Genomic DNA, 21313 nt, shown 5'->3' on the forward strand with positions numbered 1-21313 from the left:
TTCATATATATATATATATATATATATATATATATATATATATATATATATATATATATATATATATATATATATATATATATATATATATATATATATATATATATATATATATATATATATATATATATATATATATATATATATATATATATATATATATATATATATAGCATATATACGTGTGTGTTACCCCCTAACGCAAAGCGTTCCTTCGAATCATAATTTTATTATATATTCGTATCTTCCCAATTGCGTTCTGTTATATTTCGTTTTTACATGTCCCTATGTATTATCCGTTTATTTACAGATACGGACTCCTTGGCGCATCTGGCTGCGGAAAAACTACACTTCTATCATGTATTGTGGGTAGAAAGTTTTTAAATGATGGTGAAATTAGCGTATTAGGTGGTACACCCGGCACACCTGGTTCCGGTGTTCCTGGTCCACGAATTGGATACATGCCTCAAGACATAGCGCTCGTAGAAGAATTTTCCATCAAAGAAACGATATACTATTTCGGGCGCATATATGGTATGGCCACGGAACGAATAAGAGAGCGATATAAATTGCTCAAAGAATTATTAGAGCTGCCACCAGATGAACGGTAAAAATGAAACAAGACAGATTTAGATGAATGAAAGCAAACAAATATATTTACAAAAAAACGTTCTCAAACACATTTTTAGACACGTTGGGAATTGCAGTGGAGGTCAACAAAGACGAGTATCCTTCGCTGCTGCCATGGTTCATGAGCCTGAACTGTTGATCTTAGACGAACCAACTGTGGGCCTAGACCCATTGCTGCGAGAGCGAATATGGCAATATTTAGTCGATACAACAAGTACAAGCAAATTGGCTGTGATTATTACTACGCATTATATCGAGGAAGCTAGACAAGCTTCTTGTGTAAGATTACAACACGAATTTTTAATGTTCTGTTTCGTTGCAAGGTCAAAAATTTGGTAATTTGTTTTAACAATAACACCTTTCAGATTGGTTTAATGCGGAATGGAATTTTGCTTGCGGAAGACTCACCGAGCAATATTTTGGAACGATTCAGTTGTACAAACTTAGAAGATGCATTTCTTATGCTGTGCAAAAAGCATGGTCCATCCGAAGAAGCCGATGCAACCACGCATCAATCACTCACGATGCATAGTTTAAAGTCTATTGAAACAATAGAAGATGGATCTGGGTTGAAAACAACTTTCCCTACTTTACCATCACCAAGTGACGAGAAAAGGAAAATCAATCGAGTTTTGTATGAAGAAAACGAGAAACCCATCACGAAGACTATTAAAAACCTTATGAGTTTTACCACAAAACGAAGAATGAATGCACTACTTTCGAAAAACTATCTGCAAATGATCCGGCAGCCTGCGTAAGTATGTTTCAACCAACGATAACAGTCATCAACACTAACTAGACAATAAACATGTATTTATATACTTGACAATTGAACCAAAACTAAGAAGTCAACTGATATCCCCATCCAGTCAACGCCAACCATCGAAAAACTAGGGTAGTGAGTTTCGAGAGACCTGGACCAGTGACGTGTAATATAATTATTCTACTGACATAAGTAACTTCTCCCCATTTTTGGAGATTTTACATACACTTCCGGAGAAGCACTCAATATGCGAATACGTAGGTTTGTGTCTAGTGCGGTGAATTATTTCGCGATTAAGAAAGAATTTCCATTCGTGCTTGATGTTGCGTCACCGCGAGACTATCATTAATGGCAATATGTTAAGTAGCATATTCAGTGCCATCAACCGAATATGCTACTTAACAGTGAGCTTATTCATACGACGACATACGACTTATTTTGAGCACCTAAAGTAGAGCACAATTAACCTAATTCAATAATTCTCGAACCGGTAATCATTAGAACCGTTATCAATTCTTTATTTCAATCAACGTATTCTTTAGATTGTCGTTAAGTCTGACGCATAGAATGAATAACACATAAATATTCGACAAAAACAATTGACAACATATAATCATTCTTCAACTTTATTTCAGAACAGAAGTAAAGTAAATATTCATGATCTGCTATTTATGTTCAGTATTTCATTATTCCATCGGGATCGTGAGGCTTGCTTACACATTACATCTGCAAATAAAACTCATTTCTTAAAATCATTGATAATTTACCGTAACCTTATCTCCTTTCTGCCAATGTTCTTGCAGTGGAATGGTATTTCTGTTCCTTTTCCCAATATTTCAGTTGGTAAGTTTTTACGTAGCTATAGGTGGTGATCCAAAGGAGCTCCGATTGGGCATAGTGAATGACGAGGTCAACAACATACAGGAGTGTTTCAATCAATCGTTAACCATTACCTCATATCATAATGATTATGAATGCGACCTTTACAAAACGTCCTGTCGATTTCTCGATCATCTCAATCGAACTGTTGCGATACAGGTGCGCAGTCAATTCCATACTATCAAATATCATAATACTGACACATTTTATCATTATACGATATGCTTATACATACTACCTACAAAAATTTAAGATTGAAACTTAATTAATTGAATTTATCGTGTTCTACAATATTCAAGCTTTTTCTGTAAATTTAAAATTTGGTACGGCTTACAAAGAGGTAGTGTTGACTTGTACTTCTTAGAATTATTACTGAACTCATATTGTTACAATTCTACGTTCTACGCATAATTGTCTTATGTTCTTTAGAATTTCCTGTTTACATGGGATATTTTGCTTAGAGTGTCGCATGTGATTTGAAATTGCAGGATGTTGTTGAGTTCAACCAATCACTAGCAAAATATGAAAAAAGTTTCAAGTCGAACACACAACAGTGAAGAAAACAAGAATAATATAGGGTAGCAGGGGTATTTTAGGAAACTCTGCAATCTTCGGAAAAAGTATTCTTTGAGTAAAATAACTGGCAATAATACTGCATCCCTAAATCAACAGCTTGTTAAGAAAATTCATATTTTATTTGAATTTTAAATCACCAAATTCAATGTTACGGTATTATCAATACACTTTCTGGACCGTTCATGCTTTTATCTTGATTCTATTGTTGGGTACTTTAAATCTACACATCTTAAAATAATCATTAAATGATGCGGTGTTTTGGAAATTTAAAAAAATATAAAAGAATGCGGTGAATTGAAATTTTAGTTTAATTTTATTTGAGAACACGCACGCACACAATAAATAATTCAATTCACACGACATCATAATTAATAGTACTATGAATACTATGAATCAGTAATGTTCAACTAAACTAGAATGCATTAATTTTCCCAAACTAGAATGCGTTGAATTTTCCCATTGAAAAGACATCTAAAGTATATTGAAATATAAAAAAATGCAAAGTAACTTTGAATTCAATTTGAATTCTTGTTCCAAATATGTACACGAAAAAAGATTTAAATTCAAAAAATATGTTTATCTGTGTGAGATTCAAATGTGTTTTAAACAGTAGTCGTTAGAAGTTAATTGAAGACTGTCCCAGAAAGTATGGGCGCACTTTGATTTCGCTGTAAATAATTCACAAGTGTTAGATATTCAAATTTTATTCGATATACTGATAATATTAGACTACAACAACAGAACATTATTCTCAACATTTACTACTTAGCACCTTCTTGCGAACGTTCCTCATTAAATTCCGTACAGACTTTTTGGCGACAAGTTTTCACACTTTTTGCCTTTCTCATATAGAAAGGTTATGCAATCACTGTGAAAACCGACCGAGGCCCGGAGGGCCTAGTGTCATATACCATTCGACTCAGTTCGTCGAGTACGCAAAATGTCTGTTTGTGTGTATGTGTGTGTATGTGCGTATGTGTGTATGTAACGTTTTTTTACACTAACTTTTCTCGGAGATGGCTTAACCGATTTTCACAAACTTAGATTCAAATGAAAGGTCTTGTGGTCCCATACAAAATTCCTGAATATTATTTGGATCCTAATTCCGGTTCCGGAATTATGGGGTAAAATGTGCAAAAAATTGTGAAAATAAGTGCACTAACTTCTCTCAGAGATGGCTGAACCGATTTTCACAAACTTAGATTCAAATGAAAGGTCTTGAGGTCCCATAAAAAATTCCTGAATATTATTTGGATCCGACTTCCGGTTCGGGAGTTATGGGGTAAAATGTGCAAATATGTGTTCTCACTTGTCTCATAGATGGCGTGACCGATTTTCACAAACTTAGGTTCAAATGAAAGGTCCTGTGGTCTCAAGCGTAATTCCTGAATTTCATGCGGATCCAACTTCCGGATTCGGAAATATAGGGTAAAGTGTGTTAAAAATTGTATACCATTATAAATGATAGTATGATTGATATGAGAAAGGCATCATTACACCACTAGGTGGATTAAAACAGGTTTTTCTAATCTTTTTCGAACTGTTGAATGGTTTCGGCTGCCGAGACATGTTTCCTAAGATGTGCCTTCGTTAATTATAAATAATGAGGAGGTTTTATGCCGTTGATATAAATAATGAGGAGGTTTTATGCCTGCTGGAGAGAGAGATTGACAAATTTCATCTCCAACGGGCTTTTCCCTGCTCACAAATAAATAAACAAATAAATAATGCCCAAAATTCCTCAATTGGTCGAAGTTGTGGGCAATTTGATGGATTTATGTCTTTTAGGACGTAAGTGACATTTTTGGTAGTATACCATTCTACCGCTGATTTCGAATAGTGGCAAGAAGCAAGATCTGGCCAGAGAACAACAGGATCCTTGTGGCTTCGAATCATGGGTAGAAGTCGTTTTTGTAAACATTCCTTGATATATATTTCGCTGTTCATTGATGCAGTGGTGATGAAGGGTTTCGAAATCTTACCGCAACTACAAATTGCTTGCCAGACCATAGCTTTCTTACCAAATATTTCGACTTCAATCGATGTCTCGGACTGGTTTAACACTTGCCCTTCTCACACCGTATAATATTATGGTCCCGGCAAGGATTTGTAATCGAGTTTCACGTAAGTTTCATCGTCCATGATTACGACGCTATCCATCGTCTTCTTTTGACGCTATCCATGAAGCAATCCATTTTTTCAACTCTTCGAAGGATTGAAAATGTTGATCTGCCAGGCCGTATGCCATCGAACGGAATAGGTGAAGATCAGAAGGGGCGACATCTGGAGAATACGGCGGCTGGGGTAAGACTTTTCATTTCAGCGTTTCCAGGTACTTTTTTATCACTTTTGCGACGTGAAACCGAGCATTATCGTGTTGGAGGATGACTTTGTCATGTCGCTCTAGATATTGTGGCCGCTTTTCTTTCAGCGCGCGACTAAAGCGCATCAGTTGTGTTCGGTAGCGACCGCCTGTGATGGTTTCACCCGGTTTTAAGAGCTCGTAATAAATCACACCGAGTCATAACCTTGGCGCTGTGAATATTCGGTTTTGCTTTCGACGAAGTAGCATGCCCGGGCTTTCCCACTTTTCATCACCGGTTACGATTCGATGTAAAAACTCCTTACGATTTTGTCTTTGAAGCAGTTGCTCACATACAAATAGACGGCGCTCGATGTCCCTCGGCTTCAACTCGTACGGCACCCAGTTTCCTTCTTTCTGAATCATACCCAGGGCCTTGAGACGTTTAGAAATGGCTTGCTGACTCACTCCCAACGATTCGGTAAGCTCTTCTGGGGGTTTGGCACGAATTTAGTTATCAGGACCTTTTTTTCGACCCGTTTTCGGTTTATCTTCAAAGGTGTTATCCTCACCGAACTTCCTGATTGCATTTTGCACGGCTTTTTCACTTACTCCTTTCATTTTTACTATTTTTCTCAGTGACAGTCCACGCATTTCGAAACAAACTAATGAAAACGAATAAACAACTGCACAAGTGGTTAGAGAAGAGTGTAAACAACAGGACGCAGCCATAAAAATTGACAGATTCTGAACCATTGCGAAATGGCAGTGGTTTTTGGTTGCGTCCATACTTTCAGGGACAGTCTTTAGAATGGTGTAATTTTCAACATTTTGACTTGAAGTTAAAAAAAAGGAAAAAAAGGGATACTATAAGTAGAATCATTTATATTATTTCAAATTATATTCATGTGGAATATCATTCAAATTACATTAAAATTATTGTATAAAATGAATGTATTAAATGCTGACAAAACATCTTGTCGGGTAATCCAAACTGTTTCTTGTTTCAAAATACTCCTACTACCCTATGATACATATAGCACTAAAGCCAAGAGTTAATATAAAAAGAAGTTTTAAATAACTCAACTTCTACTAAATAAGACATACTAGTGGTTAGAGATAGCATATACCGCAATGCAGGGGCGGCAGAAGCCCCTATTGAGAGCATACCGAACTCCACACCTGGAAAAGAGGTTTTTTCACTTCCCTTCAACATACTAACACCATTCCCCCCTCCCTTCGACTTACCTCCCAGACTTTCTCGCTCCATACCTGGGTAAAATCTGTTCTGCCGCCTCTGCCGCAATAAACCCATTAATATTAATTGCATTCAATAATATCAATTACATATAATATTTACAGGAATACTATAATGATTTCAACAGTGCTTTTGAGGCCGCTAAAAAAGGCAAGGTTTGGGGTTTCATTTATTTCAATGAAAACTTCACAGAATCATTACAAGACGTGAGAGACAATGTTCGTGAAGCAAACCCGGACTCGTTCCTTAGCTCCGAAATTAAAGTCTACTTGGACAAATCGGATCAACAAGTAACATTCTACCTGGAAAAGAAAATACTCGAAACATACAAGCAGTTTGCCGAGACTTTGATGTCCGAATGTAATCTACCAAAACAGCTGGCAAACATTCCGATGAGCTTTGAAGAACCAATATATGGAACATTCAATGACGAATATACCGCCTTTATGGCACCGGGGGTTGTAATGACGTAAGAATATCAATATCATTCAATCATGAAATAATTAGCGTTAATCAAATCAATCAATCTTCGCAGAATGATCTTCTTCTTAGCTACACTGATTACGGCAACGATATTTATTTCAGACCGGCTTGAGGGTATATGGGATAGAACATTAGTCGCAGGTAGGTACGATAAACACAAAACACATGTTGTTGAAGCATTCTAATAAACGCTCAACCAAATAAACTATGATGTGATTGATATTGTTTAATAGTAACCTAATCTTTTTACACAATATGCGACAGGAATCACGGCCCTCGAGTTACTTCTAGCACATATAATTACGCAAACATCGATAATGCTGTTACAGTGTATTGAAATTATTCTACTTGCAACGTTCGTTTTTGATGTGCAGAATCAAGGTAGCAATGTAACAGTGGTTGGATTATTAATGCTGCTGGGTTTTGCCGGAATGCTATACGGTAAGTACACACAGTAATTGTAGATGATTCTTCATAATTTCTTGATAGGGTCAAAAGAAACTAATACTGTTTTCGTTTTTGAACCTACACGCGGGCGACTCTGACTCCGAGTAAAACGAACACGTGGCACGCGCCCTAAACAACTACTCATAAAAAAGGAAAAAATTTAACCAGCTCGCATGGATGCTGTTGTGCGCCCGAGAAAATTTTCAGAGCGAAACTACGCGATTGGAGTCCGATCTAGAGCGACCCCAGGTTGTTAAAACAAACATCTCAAAAGTTGTTTGGGCGACTATGGGTCAGCTCTCGGGCTGCTCTGATCAATAAACGAAAATGGTATAAGAACTAAGTACAATTTTGTAGTGGTGCGGTTATAAAGATGTTTTAAAACGACTTTAGCACTAAGAAATCAATCTCCAGCATTCTCACCCAAAAGAATTATCCGACTGATCATTTGAAAATATGGTAAATGTCAATAGCAGATAAATTGAGAAACGGATCATATTGTCGCAGTTGTTTCGTCGAACGAGTTGTTTCGATTAAATCATTTTGCCTCAAGAGTAATTTCGTCGAACTTTTTGCTCAAACGCACTAGAGATTTTAATCGGTGTGTATTAACAGTTCTTCATAGCTATTTCCGGGTGAGTGTCGTCAGTAATCTGTCGTCGGAGTCGTTGGTCACTACGGTGGATCCGTTTCTCCCGAGAAATAAATGTTCCAGTGAAACATTGCTGAATTGCTTTTTAGCTGTCTTTTTTATAACTCGCTGTTGTCAAAATTTCACTGAAACATAAATATTTTTTGCCAGTGAACCAATGAATAAACTACCCACGACTAAAAAAATGGACTATGAAACGTATATGAACGGTTTTCTTAAAAAAAACATTTCAATCAGGTTTTTATGCATGTCTAACATGTCGACGTACATACCAAATTTCAAGCATTTGGGTCATGCACTGCTTTTCACGTTCAATCAAAGGAAAAAAGTATCCGAGAGCCCTCATGCGTTTGTGGAAATTTTTGGTGATCGTTCTCCAACGCTTCGAACATACGAAACACGACCGGAGATTACGCGATTAATGACGTCGGACCCCCGGCAAGCAAAAATTATTTGACGACGCTAAGTTCCAAGCATTATTTGATGAAGATGGCACGCAAATGTCACAACAGCTTACTTAGGCGCTTAGAGTTTAACAGCAAACAATTTCCAAACATCTACTGGTCATGGGAAAAATTCAGCAGTGTGACAAATGGGTGCCGCATGGACTGGCTGAAAGACAAATGGGGAACCGAAAATATTTATTTTTAATATTTTTTTATTAAAAAAATTATAAAACAAATATGCAGGGTAGTTTAATTGGTAAAACAATTTCCCCGGTTCGGAGATAGCCACGGGTTCGAGTCCCGTTTGCGATAACATTTTCTCGGTTTTTATTACATCATTGCACAGTGGTCCGGATCCACAATTTAGGGGGACAAAAACATTTGTGGCTTGGCCTTATACTTTAGAGCTATGATGTCTTCAGTACAAATGATCAGTGAAAGATAAGCCATATTTTGAAGCATATGGTATTAGGGTGGTTTCTATTATTAGGGTGATCCAAAAATTATTTTCCGTATGTGTTGAGATAGAGGACTGCATCCTTCGGCAAAATTGTAGGAAAACTTATATCAAGCAACTTTGCCGAATACACTATTGTAGTATCTCTAACGGTTTCAGTGTTACAGCAATTTAAATAGAGCAACTAAGGTTTTCCTCAAAAAATCAGATTTTTTGCTCTAGCTTTCTTAATTTTCACTTCTCGATTTTGGTGTCTTTGAATATCTTTTAGAGTTTGTTGAAACCAATTTTTTCTGAACCGCAAAACTAGTTCAAAAACAGATCATTTTTAAACTGCTATATCTAACATTGGAGCAAATTTAAAAAAAAATCGGTTTCTTTCATTTGATAGAAAATACTTTCGAGCATGTTTATAAAAAAAATGGCGAAGGAGATATTTTTTTAAATTTTTTAAATTGTGTTCAAACATTGGGTTTTTTCATTGAAAAATGCTCTTTCACGTAAGACATTTATTAGCTATATATATATATATATATATATATATATATATATATATATATATATATATATATATATATATATATATATATATATATATATATATATATATATATATATATATATATATATATATATATATATATATATATATATATATATATATATATATATATATATATATATATATATATATATATATATATATATATATATATATATATATATATATATATATATATATATATATATATATATATATATATATATATATATATATATATATATATATATATATATATATATTAAAATAAGGTATTGCTGTCTTCTAGCGTGTTAAAACTAATTCAGCTGCATAATCGGGAAGATGGAGTACACTTACGTTGGTTGTTACTCTATTCGATAATGCTATTACAGGATCAGACGATAAAAGAAATCGTTTGAATACATCCTCTAGATTCACTAAACGATTGAATTTTTGCGGATGGAACTGCCTATTCTTGCGAATAGATATATTTCGACTCTCTTGCGCTTCCTTACTGTACATTATTCGCTATCTGTTTGGTTCCCTTGCGATCGATTGTTGAGCAAGAAGGCTGGATAATCTGGAACAACAATTATCCTTCATCTGTTTCCCTTTGCTGCCCAAAATAATAATCTTTCAAAAGGAAAGCACGAAACTAACAGCAGGAAGTGCACAAAGTAAATGCAGAAATTGCAGAGCTTTCTCTCACAGTACTTGGGAAATTATTTGTTCCAACGAAGCTAGTGTTCTGCCTGAACGATACGAAAGTGTTAAACGACATAACAGGCACACACTCTCAAGCTTGGTACATATGCTAGCGCTCAGGAAAAGCTCTGATTTCTTCAAGAACTGAAACAAATGAGAATAATCCAAACAAATATCAATTTGGAATTTCGCCTCTACACGCAATGATTCGATCTATGAAACTAAATTTGCTAAAAGTGAGTTATTGTTTGCACATTGAGAAACCGACATGGCGCGTGTCCCGACAAAATCAGCATGTCAAGGAGCAAGAGACAAACATACGAACGGCATTAAAGGAGCAGCTAGGGTTGCGTATTGGCAAAGACATCATATTAACAAGATATCCAGCTCTTACATTTCCAGAATAAATCATTGACAACATCCTTTTTTGCGAGCATGGTGCCCTCAGGTGAGTCCGCATCGAATCTCGTACATAGTACTTCTAAATTCTAAAGAGAAATGTCAAATTCTTGCGCGCCAAAATAGCAGCACTGCGCATCCACACAATTGACATGATATGTTGAATGTGATGCCGTGCGATGGCGTTCCTATACTGAAGATTGAATGTGAAGATTTCGGTACCTGCTTTCCAGGAGTTTGCTGAACAAACACGAATTCGTTTTGTGGAGCTGTATGAATGGTATGCTCTGTCGCCAACCGTGCCTAAACTTCTGGTGCATGGGTCTGCAATTATAAAACACGCTTTGCTTCCTATTGGTATGTACAGTAAGGAAGCACAAGAGAGTCGAAATAAATCAATTCGCAAGTATAGGCAGTTCCATTCGCGGAAATTCAATCGTTTAGTGAATCTAAAGGATGTATTCAAACGATTTCTTTTAACGTCTGATCCTGTAATAGCATTATCGAATGGAGTAACAACCAACGTAAGTGTACTCCATCTTCCCGATTATGCAGCTGAATTAGTTTTAACACGCTAGAAGACAGCAATTCCTTATTTTAATATATAAAGCAAATAAATGTCTTGCGTGAAAGAGCATTTTTCAATGAAAAAACCCAATGTTTGAACACAATTTAAAAAATTTAAAAAAATATCTCCTCCGCCATTTTTTTCATAAACATGCTCGAAAGTATTTTCTATCAAATGAAAGAAACCGATTTTTTTTTTAAATTTGCTCCAATGTTAGATATAGCAGTTTAAAAATGATCTGTTTTTGAACTAGTTTTGCTCATAACTTCGGTTCAGAAAAAGCTACCTGAATGCGCTAGTCATGAAAAAATTAGTTTCAACAAACTCTAAAAGATATTCAAAGACACCAAAATCGAGAAGTGAAAATTAAGAAAGCTAGAGCAAAAAATCTGATTTTTTGAGGAACACCCTAAGTTGCTCTATTTAAATAGCTGTAACACTAAAACCGTTAGAGATACTACAATAGTGTCTTCGACAAAGTTGCTTGATATAAGTTTTCCTACAATTTTGCCAAAGGGTGCAGTCCTCTATCTCAACACATACGGAAAATAATTTTTGGATCACCATAATAATAAGAACCACCCTAATACAATATGCTTCAAAATATGGCTTATTTTTCACTGATCATTTGTACTGAAGACATCATAGCTCTAAAGTATAAGGCCAAGCCACAAATGTTTTTGTCCCCCTAAATTGTGGATCCGGACCACTGTGCATTGTGTTCATATGTCAATTTTTCAATCTATTTTCCCAGTTAGATACTGATCATATTAAAACTAGCTCAAGGCGGCTCTACGTCTTAACAAAGACTAAAAACGAATCGTTGATAGATGAAATATATTACGCTGTGTGGTACTGTCAGTTCAGTAGATGAACGTTTTGACAAGTTGAGATGAGAGCAAAAAATACATAAATATTACAAAGTACATATTTTACTACTATTTACGGTGCTTCCGGAATCAGAAACCGGGAACCAGGACAACAGGTTTTTGACCGTCTACTGACAATGACTACCAATTGTAGTAGTTTTGAGACCCGTTCAGAAATATTTCTACGTTTTTTTGTTTCGCCTCCAATCGTAATGTGTTTTTATATGGGATAAAACTTGAATTAGCGTAATATTTTTGAAAAATAAAACTGAGCTATTTATATTTAAAAATCTTTGATTTTTCGAGCCCCTGGGGGGTTCTCCCCTCCCTCTTGGTGGCCCCGGATGTAATTTACTTCGAACTTTTGAAATCTAGTGAAACTGTCAACGCCGTCGATGTCGTATGTTCGAGCATCAACCTGGAATGATTCGTACCACTTGCTATGCAATGGTTCTGTACGTTATGAATCGGCTGCGAAGTCTGTTGAAACAAAAGATCAAATTCCACTAATGGAATGTAATATGCTTTTGTCAACGACGTTCGCCACCTTATAATTACTGTGATTTATTTACGAAAAACCAGTCTTAGTTTGAAAGCAAGGCAAACAACTCGGATTTTGGATATAGAAAAGAGTATCAATGTTATGTTATGTTAATGTTATAATTATATTGATACCATAATTTTAAACTTTCTTACCAGGAAGTAAGGGAACTGGATTGAAACTGATTTATACAATGTCTTTTAGCCTCTCTCATATAGAAATTATATGCAATCAGTGTGAATACCGATTTTATATACTTTTCGAATCAGTTTGTCGAGATACACCGAAACCTCCATTTACGAACTAAACGGGGGTTCGTAAAAAGAGGTAGTTCGTAAAAAAAGTTTACGTTATTTGGGATTTGGTTCGTAAAAAAAGTTTACGTTATTTGGGATTTGGTTCGTAAAAAAAGTTTACGTTATTTGGAATTTACTTCGTAAAAAAAGTTTTGTGTGATTATTGTGAAAACCGCGCATCATATGTATATTTCCGGAACGGATGTGAAGAGTAAGTGCAAGAAAATGATGTTTGGGTTCGTTTCAAAATCCAAGATGGCGGCTTCCGGTTTATTGAGATTGTCTAAAACCCCTAACAATATGGGTATCTTCGGAACGGAATTGATGAGTAGATGTCGGAAAACGATGTTTGAAGTGGTTCTGAAATCCAAGATGGCGACTTCCGGTTTCTTGATATTCCTTGAAAACCCTTACAATATGGATATTTTCGGAACGGAATTGATAAGTAGATGCCAGAAAACGATGTTTGAGGTAGTTTTGAAATTCAAAATGGCGACTTCCGGTTTGTTGATATTCCTTGAAAACCCTTGCAATATGGGTATTTTCGGAACGGGGTTAATGAGTAGGTATCCGAAAACGATGTTTGAGGTAGTTTTGAAATTCAAGATGGCGACTTCCGGTTTGTTGACATTCCTTGAAAACTCTTGCAATATGGGTATTTTCGGAACGGGGTTAATGAGTAGATGCCAGAAAACGATGTTTGAGGTAGTTTTGAAATTCAAGATGGTAACTTTCGGTTTGTTGATATTCCTTGAAAACCCTTGCAATATGGGTATTTTCGAAACGGGGTTAATGAGTAGATATCAGAAAACGATGTTTGAGGTAGTTTTGAAATTCAAGATGGCTACTTCCGGTTTGTTGATATTCCTTGAAAACCCTTACAATATAGGTATTTTTGAAACGGGGTTAATGAGTAAATGTCGGAAAATGATGTTTAAAGTGGTTCTGAAATCCAAGATAGCTACTTCCGGTTTGTTGATATCCCTTGAAAACCCTTACAATATGGATATTTTCGGAACGGGATTGATGAGTAGATATCAGAAAACGATGTTTGAGGTGGTTCTGACATCCAATATGGTGTCATCCGGTTTCTTGATATTCCTTGAAAACCCTTACATAATGGGTATTTTAAGAACGGGATTGATGAGTAGATGTCAGAAAACAATGGTTGAGGTGATTCTTAGTTCCAAGATGGCAACTTCCGGTTTGTTGATATTCCTTGAAAACCCTTACAATATGGGTATTTTCGGAACGGGATTGATGATTAGTTGTCAGAACACGATGTTTGAGGTGGTTCTTGAATCCAAGATGGTTACTTCCGATTTGTTGATATTCCTATAAACCCCTTACAATATGGGTACTTTAGGAAAGAGATTTAAAAGTAGACGTCGGAAAATTATATTTGAGGTGGTCTTGAAATGCAAAACAGTGACTTCCGGTTGATTATTATCTTTTGAAAGTTTTTGTCATTTTCCTTTAACTCTTTATTTCTTTAAAACACTATACCGCTCCGAAAATACCCATATTGTATGGGTTTTCAAGGAATATCAACAAACCGGAAGTCGCCATCTTGAATTTCAAAACTACCTCAAACATTATTTTCTGACATCTACTCATCAATTCCGTTCCGAAAATACCTATATTGTATGGGTTTTCAAGGAATATCAACAAACCGGAAGTCGCCATATTGGATTTCAGAACCACCTCAAACATCATTTTCGGACATCTACTCATTAACCCCGTTCCGAAAATACCCATATTGTAAGGGTTTACGAGGAATATTAACAAACCTGAAGACGCCATCTTGAATTTCAAAACTACCTTAAACATCGTTTTCTGACATCTACTCATCAATTCCGTTCCGAAAATATCCATATTGTATGGGTTTTCAAGGAATATCAACAAACCGGAAGTCGCCATATTGGATTTCAGAACCACCTCAAACATCATTTTCGAACATCTACTCTTTAACCCCGTTCCGAAAATACCCATATTGTAAGGGTTTTCGAGGAATATTAACAAACCGGAAGACGCCATCTTGAATTTCAAAACTACCTCAAACATCGTTTTCTGACATCTACTCATCAATTCCGTTCCGAAAATATCCATATTGTATGGGTTTTCAAGGAATATCAACACACCGGAAGTCGCCATCTTGGATTTCAGAACCACCTCAAACATCATTTTCGGACATCTACTCATTAACCCCGTTCCGAAAATACCCATATTGTAAGGGTTTTCGAGGAATATTAACAAACCGGAAGACGCCATCTTGAATTTCAAAACTACCTCAAACATCGTTTTCTGACATCTACTCATCAATTCCGTTCCGAAAATACCCATATTGCAAGGGTTTTCAAGGAATATCGATAAACCGGAAGTCGACATCTTGGATTTCAGAACCACTTCAAACATAATTTTCCGACATCTTCTCATCAATTCCGTTCCGAAAATACCCATATTGCAAGGGTTTTCAAGGAATATCAACACACCGGAAGTCGACTTCTTGGATTTCAGAACCACTTCAAACATAATTTTCCGACATCTTCTCATCAATTCCGTTCCGAAAATACCCATATTGTATGGGTTTTCAAGAAATATCAATCAACCGGAAGTCGCCATCTTGGATTTCCAAAATACCTCAAACATCATTTTCCGGAATCTACTCTTTAAACCCGTTCCAAAAATACCTATATTGTAGTAGTTTCCATGGAGTCGGAAATCGCTTTCGATGAATGACAAAACCTCTTTTTACGAAGTAGGTTCGTAAAAAAAGTTTACGTTATTTAGGATTTGGTTCGTAAAAAAAGTTTACGTTATTTGGGATTTGGTTCGTAAAAAGAGGTACGTAAAAAGAGGTTACGTATAAAAAGTGTTCGTAAACGGAGGTTTGGGTGTACCAAAATGTGTGAAACGATTTTGACAAATTTAGGCTCAAATGAAAATTCTTCCGGTTCCGTAACTACAGGGTGGAGTGTGTTAAAAATTACAAATATGGCTGAAAACTATTTCATTTTGTAGGTTGTGTTCGGAGCCGACTTCGGCTATACCGGCTACCAGCTTTCGGTTCCGGAAGTACCAGAAATCATAATCAAAAATTCACTTCGTTTTCAGAAGACAATACCGTTTTTCACAAACTTAGGTTCAAATGAAAGGTTTTATGATCCCATAGGTTGCTAATGAGTCTCATCCGGATACGACTTCCAGTTCTTGAACAACAGGGTAAAAATCACAAACGTTATTTAGTCTGACGATGCAAAAGAAGGAACATTTATCTAAACATGGATGAAAATTATTTCAATTTGTAGGTTACGTTTGTTACTGGCCACACACACCGACTTCGACTATACCTGTTACCAGTTCTCGGTGCCGGAAGTACCGGAAATAGTGGTCAAAAACTTCAAAATGGAACTCGTTTTTGGGTTGTAGTTTTCAAAAACAAAAACGGAACAAAATTTTTAATTGACGGTCAGCCCGGTGAAGAGTAAGGTATTTTTAATGCCAAAAAAAACTATGAGTCTGGTACTGAAGCCTAGTTCTGGTTTCTGGAACTGGTTTCTTGGCAAGATTCTAGAACTTCTTTATATTCGGAATTTGAATCCAGAATTAAAGGATATTAAGTATATAAAGGATCTGGACTCCGGAACTAAATGTTAGATCTGAACTCAGAACCTAAATTTTCGAACTGACTTCAGAACCAGAATTCGATTTCTGAATTCAGTTATATAACTCCTGAATTCAGTTTCAGATAAATTCCGCAAATCGGTTTTTTTAGAATCATTAGAATATTCTCAAAGGATTATGCGAAGTTTTCCTCTACGGAGTATGTAATCAAAATCCACAAAACAAACTACTACGAGCTTATTTTGTTATATTTTTATTTATTCCATGTTATTTGTATGGTACAACATGTTTGTCTTCAAAAATCGTACTTTAGTGTAGATGAACCGTTATAATCACTTCTGGTGAAACTCTCAACGGGTGAGCACGTTGCATCGTGTTATTCCGGAGAAAATTCGAGTATTTCGCAAGAAAGAAAGGATTTTAAGCCGTACTTTGACGATTCGACGCAGCCAGAGCCACACAGCGAGATTTTCGCTTGTAGTCAAGTGAAAATAAAGTCCATTGGACTATAAACGAAAATTAACTGGCTGTGCCATCAATTCGGCGTCATCTCAAGTGAGGTGACGCCAACCAGAAAAGAAGAAGAAAAACCGTTATAATGCAGAAAGCGGAGCAGTAAAAGTTTCAAAAATCACACAATCAACTACTAATACGAACGAATATCGATTCGGAAGTGTGAAAGAAACATCTCGGTTGATTTTTCATTAGGGCGTATAAGCAAGTGACAGTTTCTCTTTATTCACTCTCTCTTTCGATTTTTGTGATGTGATTAAAAAGATTTTCTTTGATATCACTATACTGTTTGTAAGTCGAAAGTTTCGGGTATCATTTCATGCAAAGAGTTGAGTGATAAACGTGGAAACCACTTGGTAATTAATAGAAGAGAAAGTAAACAAAGAGAAACTGTCACTTGCTATACGCCCTTTTGAAAAATTATCCGAGACATGTCAATTTTATTCGTATTCACCTCTTCCAGTTATGTCTGTGACCTTACCCAACCGCCATTTATTATTTTAGAAAACCGAAAATTAATTCCATCTTATATATATAATAATAAAAATAATTTTTTCCAGGTTTATTGATTTCAATCTTTTGCGATGCTCACTCTACAGCTAATTTCATGGCAACGGGCAGTTTTTATCCAATGATCATAATGTGTGGTAAGTATGGTAATATCTTCTCAAAAAAAAATTAAACTATTTCCATCTTTGACAACAGGTATTTTGTGGCCCTTAGAAGCAATGCCTCAGTATCTGCAATACTTAGCGTACTGCTTTCCATTTACGATTCCTTCAATGGCAGTACGAAACGTTTTATCTAAAGGATGGAGCATAACAAATTCAAAAGTCTATATGGGCTATGGAGCAGTCGGCATTTGGATAGTTAGTCTTTTACTATTATGTCTAATTGGGCTGAGAGTTAAAAAATAATAGCTACCTTTATCTGGCTCGATGAATAGCATTTAAGTTTTCCTCTAGATTAGTCGCATGTACATAATTATTGTCATTAAACTAACTCAAGTTACCCCGATTAATTGTTCAATCGAGATATGTAAAAATATGTATGGAACCTAGAGAAAAATCGTATGGAATACTAGTAACAATCATAGCTTTTTTTTAAACTCAGAAATTTTATCTAATATCTAATATTCTAATAGAAACAAAACTGGACGGTTCATTCATTATAGATTAAATTGACATCGTTTGAAAATGTATGTACTTAGAGTACCAAACACGAAAAGTTATCAACCTAATAAGAGTTGAAAAGATAAATTTCAATTTGGACGAACCATGCATATAAACATAATATCAACAATAGACTTCGATTGCTGTCATGGTGAAAACGTCTTTTTAATGTGAATCTTTACAGTTGAATAGTATTATCTAAGGGAGCATTCATAAAAAACGTATACCAAAATTTGAAACTTTTTATTCAAATATCCCCCCTAAAAGTCAACATAGGCTTTTGTTTTCAATAAAAAAAAAATTCATAATTTTTCGGTAAGAGGTAGTATTACTAGCTATCACTGATAGCTCAACATGATTTTTACAGTTACGCTCCGGAATTAGTCGATTTATACTAAACATTATCGTGAATATCGCCGAAAATATCGTGTAAGTACTGCGTCCAACTTAATTTTTTGGAGTATCCGCAGCAGTCTGTTCAGTACACGTTAATGAAATATTCCGTTCAATCCAGGTCGGGAACTTTTTGCTAGCGGAAATATTTATAAAGGGTTTATAAACATTTCGTTCCAACAAGATGACACTACGTGTCATTCAGCATACGCAACAAGAGACTTTTGGGTTGAAAACTTGTGCAAAGCGATGGTTTCAATAATTGTTCTATCGAGAATTGAAATAAAGTTATTCAATTTATCCAGTACAAATAAACTTTAATCTAAATTGTATTTGGGGAATTATGAAACCATACTGTCTGTTTTCAAGTATGAAACGTCATGAAACGTTGTCATAACATCTCTGTTATTCAATATATTCAAGAGGCAAAGATATACAATGAATTTCAAACGGTTTTACTGGACGAACGATAAGAAAGAAGTCATTAAAATCAAACTTTTTACAGGTAAGAACATTTTTGACTCATAATCATACACTGCGGAAAATGCGTAAGCTATAAATTTATGAACCAAGTAGAAGACAGTTCCATTACGTGTTATAGAGTTTCATAAACGGTTTATACCTTTCTCGACTGTTCTCTTGGCATTGCAGTATTTTTTATGTTATATACAAGGTGAGATGAAAAAACTGCAACAAAGTAAAACGCCATAATTTTTTCATTTTTTTTTTAAATTTTATTGAATAAAAGCAAAAAATGTCGGAAATAACATCAAATTTGAGAATCGGTTTAGATTTGTTCGAATTGGCCACCTTTGGCACGAACTATGGCCTTCAAACGGCCAATGAAACCATCACACGCTGCCCGAAAGTGGCTCTGCGGTATTTTGTCCCATTCTCGGCGAAGCGCTTGCTTGAGATGATCGACACTTTGGTATTTTTTAGTGCCAACCTTGCTTTCCAAAATACCCCAGGCACAATAGTCCAACGGATTGGCATCCGGAGATTTTGGTGACCATTGTGCGGTGGAAATGAAGCGAGGAACCTCATTTCTTAACCATTCTTGGGTGGCGCGTGCTGAGTGCGATGGTGCTGAGTCCTGTTGGAATGTCCAAGGTCTGCGGCCGAAATGTTTGCGTGCCCAGGGCTTCAGAACTCCCTCCAAAATATTTTCGCGATAGATTTGCGCATTTATTTTGACCCCACGGTCGATGAATACGAGCGGCGAGCGACCATCGGCTGTTATGGCGGCCCACACCATCACCATGGCCGGCTTTTGAGTTCTGGTGGCCAACCGAAGTTGCAAATTTTCAGCTGACCTCTCTGGCAAGTAAACACGATCATTTTGTTTGTTTACAAACTGCTGGATAACGAATGGTTTCTCATCGGAGAAAACCAAATTCGGCAGTTCACCACTTTCGGCCAAGCGAAGCAACTCTTTAGCTTTTTCGAGTCTAACTTTTTTTTGCGCATCAGTAAGATCTTGCACTTTTTGGAACTTCAATGGCTTTAGTCCAAGCTCATTTTTCAATATTTGCCGAATGGCATATTGCGATATGTTCAGCTCACGAGCCATTTTTCGGCCACTACGACGCGGATTTCGTTCAATTCGCTTCTTCACTTTTCGAACCATTTCTGCCGATGTTGCTGTTTTTTTTCGTCCACTTCCTTGACGTCGGGCTACGCTACCAGTATCACGGTAACGAGCGATGGTACGAGACACAAAAGATTTATTCACTTTTAAATGCTGGAGGGCTCTAACGATAGCCACTTGTGGTTTTCCAGCCAAATGCAAAGCAATCACACTATCACACTTGAATTCCATCACAAATAACTTTTTTTCTGAAAAATTCCCACCAAAATGCTTTTGTGCGCTTGTAAATAATATAATGAGCTGTCACTAGAATAAATCTGACAGCTGTGGGACGAGCGGTTTAGAAATGACAGCAGTCTGAAGTTGGTTGCAGTTTTTTCATCTCACCTTGTAAGTCTTCAATAATTGGCACGATGCGGCTCGACAAAATTCACTGGGTTATTTCGAAATACTCACACTAGCATTCACCACACAACTGCTGCAAATAGCCACACCAATACATTCACACGTGGATTGGACGATAGGACGCCTCCTCAAAATTCGCCCTGTGGAAAAATGGGTATAACTTAATCAGGAATATTCAGTTGTACTAAACGCAACAATATAATTCTTTCTGCATGCCTTCGTAAATATGGTCAGCAATTTATGATTAAAGTTTTAACAGTGTGTGATGATCATAATCATAAATTTATTATTTGTAGATAGTCAGGCACATATCTGTCCCAATTTGAATTCAACATCGGATAAATTTCACAAATCGGTTCTTCCTAGAACTATTAAAATATTTCCAAAGAACTATGCGCAGTTTTCCTCCACTGAGTATGTAAATCTACAAAAAAAAAACACAACTATATATTGTTCAGCGTTATTCGCGTGGTGAAATATGTTTGTCGTCAATAAGTCATACTTATTAGTCATACCACGAAGTACTACTCTCAAGTATCATGCATTTGGTTTAATATGCCATTTCAACTAGTTTTTGATCAATGCAAGGAAACGCGCTGACGATTAACTAACCTAAGCTAAGTTTCTTGAAAAATTCTGATAATTAAGAGACTACGTAGACTTTAGGCTAAATCCCCCCTCTCCCCTCGTAGACAAGCAGATACTTTTGTGAGACCCCCCTTCTCCCCAGTAAGTCTACGTGGTTTATGGATGGTCCCTAATTATAGTCCTGAAATATTTTTATTGTGTTGTAAACTAAACAGTGGTATGCACAAGAACAC

The 21313-nt window shown here is 36.0% G+C and overlaps 2 protein-coding genes across 3 annotated transcripts in view; one reads left to right on the forward strand and one right to left on the reverse strand.

Annotated features, from left to right (window-relative positions):
• Positions 1-18811, forward strand: part of LOC131440540 (ABC transporter G family member 20) — a 109675-nt gene extending 90864 nt beyond the window's left edge. For both annotated transcript variants that reach the window (XM_058611909.1, XM_058611908.1), the window contains exons 3-11: positions 311-607; positions 690-909; positions 996-1384; positions 2197-2431; positions 6513-6877; positions 6944-7032; positions 7156-7332; positions 17492-17578; positions 17637-18811. In XM_058611909.1, the coding sequence (XP_058467892.1) occupies positions 311-607; positions 690-909; positions 996-1384; positions 2197-2431; positions 6513-6877; positions 6944-7032; positions 7156-7332; positions 17492-17578; positions 17637-17848 (2071 nt within the window). In that variant the 3' untranslated portion in view covers positions 17849-18811. The remainder of the gene's footprint in view (positions 1-310; positions 608-689; positions 910-995; positions 1385-2196; positions 2432-6512; positions 6878-6943; positions 7033-7155; positions 7333-17491; positions 17579-17636) is intronic.
• LOC131440541 (protein FAM50 homolog) overlaps positions 1-21313 on the reverse strand; it is a 347038-nt gene that overhangs the window by 118616 nt on the left and 207109 nt on the right. The window lies entirely within an intron of this gene.

Source organism: Malaya genurostris, chromosome 1, assembly GCF_030247185.1.
Source record: "Malaya genurostris strain Urasoe2022 chromosome 1, Malgen_1.1, whole genome shotgun sequence".
In the NCBI taxonomy this organism is placed as follows: domain Eukaryota; kingdom Metazoa; phylum Arthropoda; class Insecta; order Diptera; family Culicidae; genus Malaya; species Malaya genurostris.